Source organism: Nannobrachium achirus, assembly GCF_963921795.1.
Source record: "Nannobrachium achirus genome assembly, chromosome: 4".
In the NCBI taxonomy this organism is placed as follows: Eukaryota; Metazoa; Chordata; class Actinopteri; order Myctophiformes; family Myctophidae; genus Nannobrachium; species Nannobrachium achirus.
Window position 1 is genome coordinate 38,972,011 of NC_137813.1, and position 16,234 is coordinate 38,988,244.

Below are 16,234 nucleotides of genomic sequence, written 5' to 3' on the forward strand. Positions count from 1 at the left end.
CCCGTATATTTATGTCAATGGTCCCTCCCCAGTCTAACCATGCCTGTGCTCCGTAATACGATTCCCAAGACTTTAATAAACAACAACCCCTTATTCCCTCGCCAGCAAACTTAAAGCCATTTATAGTGTCAACTTACATGACAACAACAGAAAGAAATGATTATCAGACACAGACACACATCATATCGAATAAACCCTCAGATACAACTTCAAAAGGCAAAAAATATGTCAGATGTGAACTTATAAGAAAATCCACAATAAAACGAGCCTTTTGCCATAAGCATAAAGCATATAACCAGGAAATGGAATAACTGCATAAACCTGTTCATTCCCATGAATACGACGTCCCTTTCAGAATATTCTTTCCAACCAATTGTCATGTGGCGACATCTGGTGGTTATTGTATATAACTGCAAACATTAATGAGAGGTTCATCAGAATCAGATTTATGATGACCTGAGAGCCAGGCTGCCCAAGTAACTAACTAACTAATTAACTGCGGCTGTAGCTCAGGAGGTAGAGTGGGTTGGCCAATGATCCATGGGTTGGCGGTTCAAATCCCAGCTTCTCCTGTCTACATGTCGAAGTGTCCTTGGGCAAGACACTGAACCCCAAGTTGCTCCCGGTGCATGGTTTCCACCGCCACTGGTGTATGAATGTTTGTGTCAATGGGTGAATGTAATGCACATTGTAAAGCGCTTTGGATAAAAGCGCTATATAAATGCACCATTTACCATTTAACTGCCCACTGGGCACGATGACTATAAAGATTTATAACTATATCTTTCATCATTGTCAGGGCAGGAATTTCATGGAGGCCATGGCCGCTGTTGCCCCTCAGTTTGGCCTTGTGCCCCTCAAACCAATGGCGTGACCTGAGGCTACTGTGGCCTTAATGCCCCAACTGACTGTACCACTTTCTCTTCTATCTCTTTCTTGTCAATATGTAGACAGTAGACACTGGTGTCTCTTTCTTGTCATGTAGACACCAGTGTTTTTTCTTTCTTTTTTTTTCTGAAATATTAACTCCCCCAGGTCATCTTAAACCAATCCAGTGACTTTGATTGGTGCAGGACTAAGCATGGATCAGATTGTAAATAGCCTACCATCATTATCTATTTCACTGCAGATTAGGATATCATCCTTAACCCTTGAATTCAACAAATTCTTTCAATGGACTAAAATCTTGTTTCATTTGATGGCCTTCCTGCCCTGGCATTTGGCCTTTGTGCTCTCAAAAAACACCAAAGGCCAAAGTGGCCTTGCCCCTAAAATGACAAAATTCCAGGCCTGATCATTGTATTTCTTTTTTTAATAGATGGTGTGAACGCTGCCATCCACTGGGCTTAGAACGATTTTAAAACTATATTGTTTATAGTGCAGTGTGAATGGCTATTTAGAAGGATCATTAGGAGAAGCACATTGCTCAAGTGATCTGAGGCCTGTACTGCCCTCTGTAAGAAGGGTGCAAGACCTGCTTCTCCCTACACCCACACGTCATAGTACCAAATGTGGAATTCTTCCTCTTTCACACAATCCACTTGCACTACGTGCACATATGCACGCATGCACGCACGCACACACACACACACACACACACACACACACACACACACACACACACACACACACTTTGTTTAACAATGACAGTGAGATACTTGTTTGCACTAACTAGCATTGACTGCTATGGTCTTTTTTGCAAGACACTTTATGTATATATACTTATATATTATTCGCCCCCTCTATTGATGCACCTTCTCTTTATTGGTACTGTACTGCTCTTTTTTTGTTCTCTTGTTTCTTTCCCTCTTATCTATTTTTTCTTACGTCTCTGTAACTTTGTAAATAACTGTATACTGCTGTGCTACTACTGGACAACTGAATTTCCCCCTTGGGATAATAAAGGTATCTATCTATCTATCTATCTATCTACACACACACACACACACACACTATAGTGCCACAGGATGGATGGGCTGTCTGTTAAGTTAATATTCTTAAGGCAGAATATTTTATAAATATCTTCAGGTGCTTCATTATATTTCAAGTTCAGAGTTAGGCCAACATTACAATGTATTCATCATCTCCTTTCACTTGCAGTAACAACCGTGTTAGACAGGGTGAGAGATTAAGTCATGTCTGGTAATCCACTAAAGCTGTGATCTATGCAGGAGCAGCACCAAATACAACGCGTTGGTTTGAGCCTGGGACCTCCAAACATGATTTCCCAATCTTTGTGGTCACAGGGTTTCATATTAACTGGGACATGTCATCACCCTCACCCAGGCAAGCGACTCCTTGCTCAGTTACTGTAGTTACTTGGCAGAGCTGTGCCTAAACCTTGCGCTAACAAAGGAAACACAAGGCTTGGGTCACTGAGACTAACATTTCCAGACAGCAACAGGGAAAATGTTCACCCTTTGCACAGCCACAGATAGATTAGGTTAATAATTTATTCACTTTAGAATTGTGTGATTTACTAGTGGAAAATGCAGTCTGCTGTGGGGATGGTGGTCAGATAAATGTACTAAATCAAGTGAGGTCAGAGAGCACTACACTGGGCAGCGTATGACTGCCCCTAACTATGTCTTCAAAATGCATCTGAAATTGGACAGTGTGAAAATTTGTCTTGACTACACCATCTAATATATGTTGTGTTATTATGTTTTAAACAGAAAGCACTACTCCACTATTAAGCTACTTGTCAGTAAACAAAACATATTGATTATTTTAGCCAATAGTTGTTGGCATAAAAAATGTTTATATGTTATGAACTACTACGTTAGTAAGTGTAGCATAGTATGTGTATGGCTATGCTATTATTTCCTGTAAAAGCAAAACATAGCTTGTTTTCTTTAACTGCCTATTCTCGCTAACTGCCTGTCATAAGAGACAGTCTATTTCCTAGAAGCAACAGAGCTGATCGAACATATCGAATGCTACCGTTTTACTTGTGTGAAGTGAAGCCATTTTCAGACTTTTGGATCTATCTTTACATGTTACATCCTCCAATAATTCAGCAGAATGTGGCTTGGTCAATTAACTATTTACAATCTTCTGCTTGATGGAAATATCACATCTCAGAAATTAGTCTGACCCTCTAATAGTATATGGCCTAGTTAGCAGCTAACTATAAGTGTGGCTAATGACAGCCTTTTACTATCAATATACAAGGTTACATCACATTTGAATATTCTAAACTACCTAATAATGAACATGCCTGACTAATTATGAAATTCGTGCGTTAGTTCTTAAATTAGTATATTGTTTAGCAAGGCAGCGATAGCTGGGAAGTGTTATGCTAACCTAGCTTCATATGACTGCTAACGTTAGCCTCAGTCTGACCGCTTGTTTACCAATTAATAAGGGAAAAAACACGTTTATTTCAGCCATGTAACGTAGCGTTTATAACATTTCGTTGTTTTGATACACTTGGTGGTTTTGTTATTTTCTGGGACTATACAAACACCGACTGCTCATTTGCTAACCACCGTTTAGCTAACGTTAGCCAGCTAATCGTTAGCAGGATGCAATTATAGTTTTAAAGACATCGGTTTTGCAGAAAAGGTGTCGCGCAGTTGTGTTAGAATTGAACTACACCACACTGTCGACTGATAATAAAACTATTGAGCAGCTGTGAGATCTCCTGACCCACCCTTATTGAACGAGGGGGTTGTAGCTGTGTGCTCGTAAATGCAGCTGGACAATAATGTCGTTTGTTTACGCTGCGTCCAGGGTTCCCTAAAACCCACGGTGAACAGCATATCAGTCCGCACGAGAGGGAAACACGCACAATAAATTGATTTACGTTCTGTTAGTTACACAAACATTAAGTATCGTCTCAATACTGAATATATTATAATATATTACAGAAAAAAACGTCTAAGCATTAATCTCTTCAAAAGAACAGCAAAAACGGACTATTTTCTTTGAGCAGTGCATTTCATTTTAATCTAAACGCGGGATGGTTTTAATAATCATGGCGTTGACATTCCGCAACGATGACAATAATTTAAGATAAAAACGAAATATCGTGGTGCAGAAATACACTGATTGGCTACAGTTGAAGTGTAATATCGTTTTAATTGATTGGAATGTATTTCTATTCAGAAACTTTCTTCTCGGTCTCCCCCCGTTTGTATATGGTAGCGTCCATAAACATGCACCGGACTGCTTTCCTCGTGAGGTTGCCGTGATTTTGACTGACTGCAGTTATAGCCAATAAGAAAATACTTTGAGCTTAGCAACAGCACATTTACCGTCTTGTCCAATCGTCGAGCGGAGTAGTAGGACAGAGTCGGGCCAACATTGTAACATTTGATTGGCTCGTATGGTTGTCAATCATACTTGATTGGTGGGACATGTAGTTCGATGTTATGTCCTTTGACAGCACTTCGCCTATATTAAAACTACACTCCCCACAAACCCGCTCGAGTAGCGAGGAACAGCAAGCGCACGACAGGAGGCGGGGCTGCTATATAAACACCAGCGCCTTCTGCTTGAGTAGCAAACTGGACACTGTTGTGGCGATGAAACGTCGTCTTTGGGTGAACGAGAGCTCTGACAGCAGTGAAAAGGTTAACGGCAGTTAGCAACAGTGGCTCTGACGAATCCTTTGAGACGTAACAAGTGTTACTATTCAGAACTTTTGTTTCTTGAATATCGACATCGCGTGTTTTAATTCTAAGAATCGACTTTCTTTTCAAATGGGACTCTGAATCACCTCAAAGAACAGAAACAATTTATTTTTCAAATTTAATATTTTAAAGTTTTCAAACAAATTAAATCTGAATGCGGACGGGAACACCGACGGAGATGTGGTAAAGTAAAGCATCCCGTTTACTCGACACCAGGATGACAGAACCAAGCACCGAGCGGACCCATCACCTGAAAACTTCAGACAGTACATCAGGTAGAAGCGGAACCGTTCTGGAGCATCCCCCTGCCAATGACCGTGCTGCACCAGAGGCTGGCGGCAGGGGGCGACAAAGAAACAAACAGCAGCAAGCTGAACACGGTGGAAGGGATATCGACACAGACAAGTTGTGGCAAAGGCAAGGCGGACAAGGGGAGGTGTGCCCAGCGTTAGTTGCCGGAAACTCGCTGCCAAAGTACCCAGTGGCAGCTCAGCCTCGCCGGGAGCCAGGGGTTGATGCATCTGGAGAAGGCAACTACGTCGCGCACGGAAACAGCGGAGATGGACCACTAGAAGAGACTTTAAGCCAGGTGCAAGGAGAGAGTGGCACTGGCACGCACATCGACTCGGGCAATGGCACCGATATGCGCCAGGGCAAGAAGAAGCACAGGCGCCGGGCATCCAAGAAGAAGCGTCGCTGGAAGCCTTATTTCAAACTTTCCTGGGAGGAGAAGAAAGCCCTCGACGAGCGAGAGACGGCCCGGGCTTCTCGGGTGAGAGAGGAGATGTTCGCCAAAGGGCTCCCAGTGGCCCCGTACAACACGACCCAGTTCCTGATGGACGAGCACGACCGAGAGGAGCCGGACCTGAACACCGAGGCCGGGGCCAGGCGGCTCTCCGGGCCCGGCGGCGGTCGCTCAGAGGAGACGGCCAGCGAGGAGGACTTTAACGACGACGAGGAGGAGGACGACGGTAGCGGCGGGGGCAGCGACGGCATCGGCAGGCCGGGGAACGCAGGCGGGGAGTTTCTCCAGAGGGACTTTTCCGAGACTTACGAGAAATACCACGTCGAGAGTCTCCAGAACATGACCAAGCAGGAGCTCGTCCAGGAGTACCTGGAGCTGGAGAAGTGCATGTCCCGCCTGGAGGAGGAGAGGGAGACGGACTCTGCCAGGGTCAAGGAGCTGGAGAGCGAGCTGGAGAGAGTGAAGGCGCAGAACAGCGAGCTGCTTCTGAAGAACCAGGCTGATGGGCGGGGTCACCAAGACATCAAGACCGAATAAAAAAAGGACAATATCTTACATTTGGATTTAGGTAAATATGGGACTAAATAAAACTACTTTTTTTTCTTTAAGATTGTCATCAGTTTTATGTAACGTTATTATGTTTGTTATCTGGACAGTTCAGTCCTTCCAATTGCAATGCAATACTTGGTAACGTTATATTTCTTTTCTATTTGGACTGTGATGCGTCTATTAAACTTTTTTCAAGAAAAGTGTAAATATTGATAAAAAATATTCTTTTTATAAAGAGAATGTATTTGACAATACTTGTTTTTGTTTTTCTGGTTCAACTGCGTAAGTATATGCTTTGAAATATATTGTCCCATTTTTGAATCAACAAATTGTGTAGTTAAAATTACAGCAGATTGGATCAACTTTAAAATTTAAAAGTTTTGCAGAAATTAGTTCCCGAATTTTAACAATTATTGTTACAACGTTAAGGGCAAATAAATGAAAAATAAATAAAATTGTAAACTGTGTTTTTATTTTATTTTAATAGATTCTTATGTGGTAATTCAGAAAAGCATGAAGGTGTAGGCCCTTTGCCAGGGAAATGAACTGCCGTCAGCCGTCATTCACAAATTGCATGTTATATGTATTTTGTGAAGACTACCTGTTTGGAGGGAAAGGCTCCTCTGTGGTGGAAGGAGGGGTTGGCATGGATAGCGATGCTCCTCGTGAACATTAATGGTAAACTGTACACTATGCCAAAAGCCAGTTTAGTTTTTATTATATATTTGTAAGGTTTTCAATTCCAAAGCGTCATCATCATCATTTGTTCTCATCAGCCTTTGAAACGGGAATATACTATAGAGGTAATCAGTGGTAAACAGAACACCAACAGCTGTTTCAAGATCAAGTTCTCATGTAGAGGCAATCTGTGTCCAGAGGCGTCAATTGGGTATGGCAGCTGTCATACCTTGGCTACTGGGGGAAATGATAAAATGTACTTTTCATTGCGCCTGTTGCTAAGGTCTTGCACGCGCGCGTGCAAGACACCAGTCATGTTGCCATACCTTACCCTTTTCTGAACTGACGCCACTGTCTGTGCCTCAGGGCCTAAAGCCCTCCATTCTGATGTCCAACCTCAAGAGGGCGGTATTCATCTCCCATTTTATGTTTGGTACCCTGCCAAGCAAATAGCTCATCCATCATCTACCATTATAAGGCCCTACTTCTTGTCGAGATTTGACTATTATTAATTAATTCGTTTCCAGCTTTTCTCCCAAATCACCAGTGATGGAATTCCCACAAAGCATACAACCATGTAAAAAATGATCTTTTTAAACATTCTGTTTATTTACATTTTATAACCTTGCTTTTAAGCACACAGCCAAGAGGGAAATGGGTTCAAGGTGGACAACCTTTTGTCCAAGTCATTTTCATATTAGTTTTACTCAAAGCAAACTCGAAATGTACACAATACAATATGTTACATATTCAGACAGTATGTACAAACAAATTCAAATATAATAACAAAACATTAGGTAAAACATGTTTCAGACAACTGACATTACGTGTTGCATATATATATATATATATATATATATATATATATATATAATTATGTTTTCTCCTTTTTTTGAAGGCATGGGTTGTTTCATCTCATACAGAGTAAAAGTTCTGAATGCACAGTTCATTATAAGAAATTTAATGCAGATGGTACCAGAGTCTCCGTTGTTTGGTATAACCTAATGCTATCGTAGGGTTGGGCGTGATAGGTGTACCATATTCATATACCGTGGCTCACTAGGCAAGAAAGTTACCTACATTTCTGGACAAAAGCAGCTGAGAATAGTATGCCCCCCTCCTTTCGTATATACTTCACCAGTAATAGCTGTGAAAAGAGTGCATAGACATGTCCTTGGCTTTAATGTGCTTTTAACAGCCTCTCTGGCAGACTGCTTGTGTTTAATGTACAAATCTTTGGGTCAGTGCTTAAGATATAACAGCAACCACAGGAGAGAGCCTTTAAAGACTGAGCACCTAGGCTGGCCGGGACACTCAAAACAAATAAGGTTAAAAGTAACAACCGACCATGGCACTGCAGACCAAAAACACATTCCAGAAATCAGGCACTTGAAGACAATTCATGAGGTAAGACAAGACTAACTTAGATTGATTTTTTAATAGTTTATTTGGTCAAACCCACTCAGTGGGTGAGGACGAAAATAAGCGACTCTCCCATGACAATGAAAGATGGATTCTTGCACCATTAGATGTGGTTGGAGATTGGAAATGAGCTCCATGGCCTTTGGCCAATAGGAGAGATGAAAACAATAACCTAGCTTTGCCTTACTGGGCATTCGTGTTTATGTTCTGTAATGTACCTTATTCAACTGCCAGAGGATTATTTTGACCTTGCCCATATGGGACAACAACATGTTACCCCCATGATAAATATAAACACATACTGGGGATAATTGAAAATGTATCCTAATTGCAAGTGTAGCATTACATAAATGCTACTATGATACAATGATTATCCTTGAAATATTGCCAAGGTACCATTTTATTTTATAAAATTCTGGATTATTTTCCTTTCCTGCTAGGTCTTTCGTTCTCGCTAATCTCAAACATAAAAGTGGTCATAGGACTAATGATATGTCAGGGTAATGTGGCAATGAGTTGCTTCCATTCTTGCCTTAAAATATTGCAGCCTATAGCTGCAAAAATCATCGGTAACATTCTTTCCATAAACTCATTAAATTATATTTAAAGTTCTTGTATTTGCCATATGAGTGAAGGTACAGTCAACATACCTACCTATGTTCAATCATCATTAAGATAATTGAGAGACAGACTACTGTATGTTTGATGAGCGAAAGGATTTCTGCATAGTGCTGAGAATAAAAGAGAAAGGCAATCTAAGGAAATAAGGAACAGGTTTAGTCATCTTAAACTTTTATCTTATTTGCTTTGAACAGGTACACCCAAGAGGTCAAATCACAATAAAAGTACTTGTTTTCATACAAAATATATATCATATATACTGAATATTAAAAAAAGAATATATTAAGGGAAACATTTTCAAGTAACATCTTGAAAGAAATGACTGTGCAATTGTATGCACCTTTGTAAACCATAAAAAAGGAACTGGAAAAGTAAAAACAAATATGATAACATTATATTTATATTTACAAGGTTAACTTAACAAGGCTTTGTACAAATGTTACAAAATAATTTGACAAACAAACACCTCCGCACTCAAACACACCAACGCACAGATAAACATTATTAACAACGAGGGACAAACAGCTCGATAGTGTGTGTGTTTGTGTGTGTTCCTGTTTGTGTCCTAGCTATTGTTTGGAGCATCCATGTCATTATTACAGTGTCTGTGGTCTAGGGTGTAACAGATTAGGAAGACTGATATGTAAAATCAGCTCTTGCTTGAAAGCTCTTAAAATGGATCCGACCTGACCTATTAATTTTTGCACCGTTCTCTGTTTAAATGTACAGTATGTGTCTGGGGGGAAGGAGGGAGCAAAGGAGACAGTGTGCGCGCGCGTGTGTGTGTGTGTGTGAGAGAGAGAGATAATGTGTGTTCTGTCCTGGCTCATGTAGGTATGGAGCTATGAAAAAGAAAAATCAATGAGGAGCACCATTGTCTAAAATAACCCTGGGAAGGTTGTTTTTGTTTTTTGGTGATTGCCCCTCTTTGGCCACTAGAGGGAACATCCATCCTCCTTAATTTAATCGTTCCTGTTTCAGCCAGCCAGGCAGGAAGGAGCAGAAGACAGAGGGGATAGGGGAGTTCAATTATTACTCAAATGAGAATTCTTGGCTGTAATGTTGACTGCGACGAGGTCGGCCTGTTTTCCTGTCCCATTTCGGTATAATCGCTCAAAAAAGAAAACACACATGAAAACACATGAAAGAAAACAAAAAGCTTTGGCAACAATGGAATGCCCCCTGCCATGCAAATGGAGCTCATCGAGGGGGTACGGGGGAAAGACTGCTCTCAGACCTTGTCATTTGGTCCACTGTGGCCCACATTCCACTACACTGTCATCAGTCTTCTGATCTGGAGTCAGACAGTGGCTGTGCCCTTAGGCCCCCTCTGAAACAGCAGCTTCAGACTCATGGCACCTCAGCACAGGAAAGACAGAAGAGAGTGGCCAGTCTTAGATCAGTGGTGGCCAGATCAGTGGTTCTCAAAATGGATTCCAGAGACTCTGTGGGTTCCTTTAGGGGGGGTCTAAATTGACCCATACAAGTTTGTAACTCTGACAGTGTACAAATGGAACCAAATGATTAGGTCCCATTTGTACACTGTCAGAGTTAAGGGGAGACCTTGACATTAGAAAGTTTGAGAAACACTGTTATAGATACTGGTGGAATCTAGAGGCAGGTGCGCGGCGTGCAGCAGGAAGCTCCTGGCTCAGGGGGAGTCCTGGGTCGAGCACCTGGGAGCCGTGAAGTAGCGCCGGTGGTTTCGTCTGGTGTCCGGGAGCGAGGGGGAACTCACCGACAGTCAGTGGGGGTCTCTTGTCGGAAACCTCAGTAGGCGAGACGACCACGGTGTGTCTGCGCCATGCCCGTCTCTTCCGCCGCGTCTCTGGAGACAGGGGCTTCCTCAGCCCAACTATGCGCAGGTCGTCAGCTGAGCCCAGGAGGCGGGCCCGTACCTGGTCTGCCAGGGATCCCAGTCCTTGCCCTGTGGGAGTGAAGGAGGCCGCCTCGCCGGGCAGCAGGGCCGGCCGGGGCCGGGACAGACGCAGGCTCTCCTGACTGCTGCCGGAAGACGGGTCAGTTCTGGCGGTGTCCCGCCTCGCCCTCGGCACACCTTCTGCCACGCCCACGGCGGCCTCACTCTGGGCCGCCAGCTCCAGCAGGTCCAGGGAGCGAGCCTTGGCCTTCTCCCCCTTCAACTTCTTCCTGGCCAGGGTATCACATTGAATCAGCTTGTGGGAGTTGAAGGAGGGCCGTGAATGCAGCCTGTGAGTCGTGGAGGAAGAAGAGAAGGAAGAGGATGACGGGGTGGCGGAGCGGGCCCCTCCTTCGCCCGTTTCCCCATGGTCCTGCGTGTGCACGAGCGGTGTGGCTGGGGCCAGAAGGGCAGTGGGGGACAGGACAGGGGGTTTGTAATGTGTGTAGAGGAAGCTGCGCGGTGTAGGCGGGGACTGCGGGTTCGGGGGCGGGTGCTTTTCAGGCCTCTCCTGGGTGAGGGAACGAGAGGCGAAGCCGCTTTCGTTGTCCGTCTCGCTCACTAGTTCACTGTGCTCGTCATCAGCATCATCGCCCCGCCCCTCGGACTTCAGACTCCGCCCCAGCGTAGACAGGGTGGAGTAACCAGAAACGATGGAACGTGCGTCCTCTGGCGCCCGCCATGGCGGGCCCTTGGCCCTCACGTCCTCCTCCTCTTCGTGGAGCATCATGACCGCCCCACCTCCTTCCTCCTCCTCCTCCTCCTCTTCTACCTCCTCTTGGCGCTGCCGGCTGGGAACCGGCTCGGTCGTCGCCACCTCCGCTTCTACCTCCTCTTCTTCTCTTTCTATGACATCCGCCTCTTCTTCATCTTCCCCCTCTTCTCCTTCTTCTTCCTCTTCGTCCTCATCCTCCTCTCCCTCGGCACAAGGAGCAGTGTCTCCTCCGGGCGACTCGGGCTCCTCCCCTTCCTCTGCTCCTCCAAGATGGCTGGGTTTGACCGGCTCGTGCTCCGAGTCGTCGTCAGTGCTGCTTCCCGGGAACCGTGGGTTGTGGCGCTTCCTGCGCTTGCGGCCAGTAACGGCTGACATGATGGACAGGGTCAGTGAGGCAGTGAGGTCTCGCTTTGACCCCCACGACGCCTGAGAAACAAAAGCAAATTCACGTTTAGCTGCATGCCAAGTAACATTCATTATTTTACTTATCGTCATTGTCGGGTGGAAACCTTGTATGTCCAAAACCGTTTGTTTTGTATTTATCATTTTTAAAATGATTTAAACTAGTGAAAACAGACGATCTACAAGCACACAACGCCTCGCACCGCGAGGCGCTGTGTGCTTGTAGATCAGCTGTTTTCACTACTTTTGTGCCATGGCCTTGTATGATGAATCAGTGCTTTACTTTGCAAAAAAAATGTACAAATTTGAAACTTGGAGATACGAGGTTTCTGCCCGACAGTGACGTTATACAATGATACTCCTGACGAATAAGTATAATCATGATAGTAATAACCGTAACTTTCAATATGGAGCTTTCATTTAATTAATTCTTTAGTTCAGCTGTTATTAGCGTGTCATTAGCTACCCGTCCTTACCTTTGACTTAGCTGAGTCACTATTGGTTGAGTCTGTAAGGAGAAATGAGAGAGAGAGGTCAAAGGTTAGATCCACTTCACCGGACAAGAGGCAGTCAGAGGCAGTGAATGTCCAAGGTAGATGGCACAGAGAAAGTTTGTTGTGTTAATGAATCACATTTACACTTTAGTTCCAAAATGATTACAAATCCCCAAAGAATCATTACAGTCATGAATGTTGGTCTTCTTACTCTGTACCATCTGACATTCAACTATCCCAGAGCAAAGACTCATCATACACACCATAAACACACTGCACAGCGTGCTGAGTCAAAAGGTGATGGTCAAACAAAGTGAATTTGAGGAGCAGGGGTTTTGAAAAACTGTATTAGGGAAACCACAGCACACACTGATGACATCGACCAGTGAAGGAAGCAGTGGCGGAGAACGGAGAGCCTCAATCAAAACACACTCCCTTCCATACGTACAGTACAACCAAAGCAGCACACTCTCTTTCTCTCCGTCTTTCACATACACAACCCAAATGCCTGACCACATAGAGGCACCAGACTGAGGAATACACACAGGGTGAAAGGGCCCACAGAGGATGAGTGGAGCGTTGTGGTAGAACAACAAGACAAGCCACTGTGGAAGGGCCATTGCTCCACTCCCAGTGACAGACAGAGTTTACGTACATCACAGTGTCAAAGTGCTTCAACAGCGCACTGACGAAAACAGTGTGCTCAGCCATCCATTAATGCATTAAAAGGCTTTTTTACAGGGAAGAGATTAATGCAGTACATACAATCATGCTTCCTCCAACTCAGAAACATTTGTAAGTCATTCTTATCATTTGCAGAACTTTAGGAAAAAAAGATATAAGCTATTGATAAAGATATAAGCTATCTTTTTTCACACCATCCAACCGACTGATTTCCCGACTTTATTTGACTGCCTGTCTGTAATAGTAGTAGTCTGTTTGGTAGAGAGCTACCTTAGGATACATCGATATTATATACACCTCCACATGCACTCTTGGAAGGCAGTTTGACACTGAGAGGGAGACAATGACTTATGGAAGTTCATGGGATAGAACAGAGACACATACCCACACAATCACCATCCATCGTTATCTCTCACACATAATACTCCTATTCATTAATCACTTAAACCCTATAACCTTGTCAAATAGTGAGAATAGCCAATCTACAAGTTTGTAGATCTGACCTTGTAGATCTGCTATTTCCGCTGAATGTGCACCTATTTTTGCAGAATGGTCATCCATTTGTACACAATGCCCGCCAATTATGATATGCCCAGAATAGGGTTCATGTGATTAATTTGCCCAACACAATGCACACACTAGTGCGCGCACACACGCACACGCACACGCACACGCACACACACACACACACACACACACACACACATCCAAATCCTACCGCAGTGGCTGCTCCATAGGCTCAGCTGAGAGAGGGATGCAGAAATGTACAGAAAAAGTGAAAGATGAGCAACAAGGAAGGAAAAAAAGGGGGCGTCAGCAGAGAGGAGAGAGAAGTATAGGCAAGCTAGTGATTCAATCAGAAGAAACACGATGAGTCCTTCCTTATCAACGACAATGATATGCCTCGATTATGGTCATTGGTCACAGTCGGGCAGAAACCTTTTATATCCATATTTACATTTTTTACGTTTTTTGTAAATTAATTCACATTTCGTCGCACAAGAGTGTGGCACAAAAGTAGCGAAGATAGTCTATCTACAAGCTCACGACATGTCATGATGCGGCATTCTCTTTCCGCTAGTTTAAAAGAATTGTGAAAGTGAAGGTGGTTAAGTGTGTCTGTGGGTTTTATAAATGCTGAACCAATGAAAAGTATTAACAAGAGTTGGTGACTAAATAAGAACGACACTGGATCCTTTGGAACACAGGTTCCTTTTTCCATTTCCTGAAAAGTAGTGGATTTGGACATACAAGGTTTCTGCCCAACAGTGATGTTATGGTCTTAGCTTTGTGCGCCCGTGGATCCTAAAGCTCTGTTTTGGTCAGCGGTCGGTTGCACACTGTGATTGGCTGGGTGCTCACCTGAAGCCTCCCCGAGCAGAGCAGTCCTGCCGATGTTGGACAGCAGGTGGTCAATGTTGGGGGCAGGCTGCAGGTCCTCCGTGTCGACTGGCGTCTGTGTGGACAAACCCAAGGTCAGTGTCATTCATCACACTCACTTTATCTGTGCCTGTTTCCCTTTCAAGTTAGGTTTCCCCAAGTACCAACACTAATCACTAATCCCAATCTGTAAACACTGAAATGTCAAATCTGTCCTAAATTCACTACCAAATTGTGCCAGTTTTCACCACAATTGAAATAATAGTATTTTTGTACTTGTTTTCAACATGTACAAACTGTAGATGTTTGTCCTGTTCTGCTCCACTCATTAATATCTAACCACCATGGCGTTGAAAGATGCTGCCATGCTGTCACTAGGCGTGCAAAAACGTTGTGTCCCTACATGTCCCCTAGTGCTGATGAAAACACCTATCCTTCCTGTATACAGTACATCCACATGCATGTGCGTGTGTATAATTATGTGTGGTCCTCAGTAGCCATGATTTCAGACCCCAGGAGCACTGGAAATTATGGCTACCCTAAAGCTCATGTCCACAAGTCTTAGAACTTTTATTGGCCAAAAATTAACAAAATAATTAACGTTTCAAACCAGTCAGAGCCACACTGGTCAGCATAATTCGTCATTGTGATGAACAAGGGCATTGTGTCATCTTTCCTTTAACAACTTTATGAAGTGACAGCAATTACTTTTTAATCTTCATCCCTGAGCAAGCACATTGTTTTGTTAACACTCTGTTTACACTCTCTGAAAGGGAGATCGAAAAAGCAACCGGCATGAATTTATATACTTGACACGAAAATTATACAATTACACAATGCCCCTGTTTATGGCAGTGATGAATTATGTTCACCAAAGCAACAGTACAGCCGTGTTGTAACAGTGTTGTGGACAACAATGGAGTTCTGTGGCTTCTGGATATGAGCTCTATCTGGTTTTGGATAGAGATGGTGGAACATAGTACTTGTACACAGAAGATATTTATTTCCCAGCTTTTTGTACAGTAGGTTATGTTGACAAATATAATTATGTAAGGAAAGGCAGCAATCAAGGCAATACAGTGAAAACCATACAGTTAAATAGTATTTTTCTTTTCTTTTTTTTCATTACTCTAGTCCAGGGGTCTTCAACAGGGGGTCCTCAGAATTACTACAGGGGGTCCTCCAAATCTTTGTGTGAATCTTTTTTTCACTTTTTTATATTAGCCACTTGAACCCTAGCGTCCATATTCTGAGCACTTTAGCCAAAAAATAGCAGATCTACAAGGTCACAACGCCTCACGCTGCGGTCAAGTTTATTAAGTATTGAGTATTGACGGTTCAAGTGGTTAGATATCTGAAAACACACATTAACACGAATCCAAAGTACACTGTTGATTGTGCTGTCAAACAATGAAACTAAAAAAGCTTCATCTCTCTCTCAACTAAGGGGTCCTTGACCTGAAAACGTTGAAGACCCCTGCACTAGTCTAAAATGTTGTGGTTGTCCACCCAGGGAAACATGAAGGAACTTACTTTTTCATCCTTGTCCAGCTCGTCAGTGAAAAACCAGGTACACTACAAAAATGACAAGAGACAGTGACAACATTTAATACAAACACAGGGTGCACATTCCTCACAGAGATTAATAACTTTGTAACTGCTTTATCAATATATTTATGTGTGGGTGAGTGCAGTAGATCTTACATGTTGGATGAGGGTCTCAACTATCTTGTAGCGATCAGGCATGTGTGTGACCATGTCTGTCATATTGTCCTCAGATGTCCTCATCAGGGTGGGTCCAAATACCAGGGCCAGGTTACGTGGCTCCATCTGTAGGAACACCGCTTACAATTAGGGCTGCAACTATCCATTATTTCCGCGCAGATTATTTCATTTTTGATTCATTGAATAAATCCGAAAAGCAGCACATAGTGCGACGATTCGTAAGGATCAAAGCGAGTTCAGGGGGCGGTCCCAAGGGAGCGCGCG

The 16,234-nt window shown here is 43.5% G+C and overlaps 2 protein-coding genes across 2 annotated transcripts in view; one reads left to right on the forward strand and one right to left on the reverse strand.

Moving 5' to 3' along the window:
• The first annotated feature begins 4,524 nt into the window (after window positions 1-4,524).
• Window positions 4,525-6,355, forward strand: hexim1 (HEXIM P-TEFb complex subunit 1). The gene has a single exon (XM_080723824.1). The coding sequence runs from the start codon at window positions 4,855-4,857 to the stop codon at window positions 5,917-5,919; it is 1,065 nt and encodes a 354-aa protein (XP_080579950.1). The 5' UTR covers window positions 4,525-4,854; the 3' UTR covers window positions 5,920-6,355.
• A 3,867-nt stretch (window positions 6,356-10,222) lies between these two features.
• Window positions 10,223-16,234, reverse strand: part of arhgap23a (Rho GTPase activating protein 23a) — a gene marked incomplete at its 5' end in the record, with an annotated part of 46,021 nt that continues 40,009 nt past the window's right edge. Inside the window, 5 exons of the mRNA XM_080723743.1 lie at window positions 10,223-11,711; window positions 12,164-12,195; window positions 14,228-14,321; window positions 15,779-15,820; window positions 15,950-16,075. Coding sequence (XP_080579869.1) covers window positions 10,245-11,711; window positions 12,164-12,195; window positions 14,228-14,321; window positions 15,779-15,820; window positions 15,950-16,075 — 1,761 coding nt within the window. The 3' untranslated portion in view covers window positions 10,223-10,244. The remainder of the gene's footprint in view (window positions 11,712-12,163; window positions 12,196-14,227; window positions 14,322-15,778; window positions 15,821-15,949; window positions 16,076-16,234) is intronic.

Excerpts from the sequence above, each read along its gene's own strand:
- hexim1 (XM_080723824.1), top strand. The coding sequence starts at position 4,855 with ATGACAGAACCAAGCACCGAGCGGACCCATCACCTGAAAACTTCAGAC.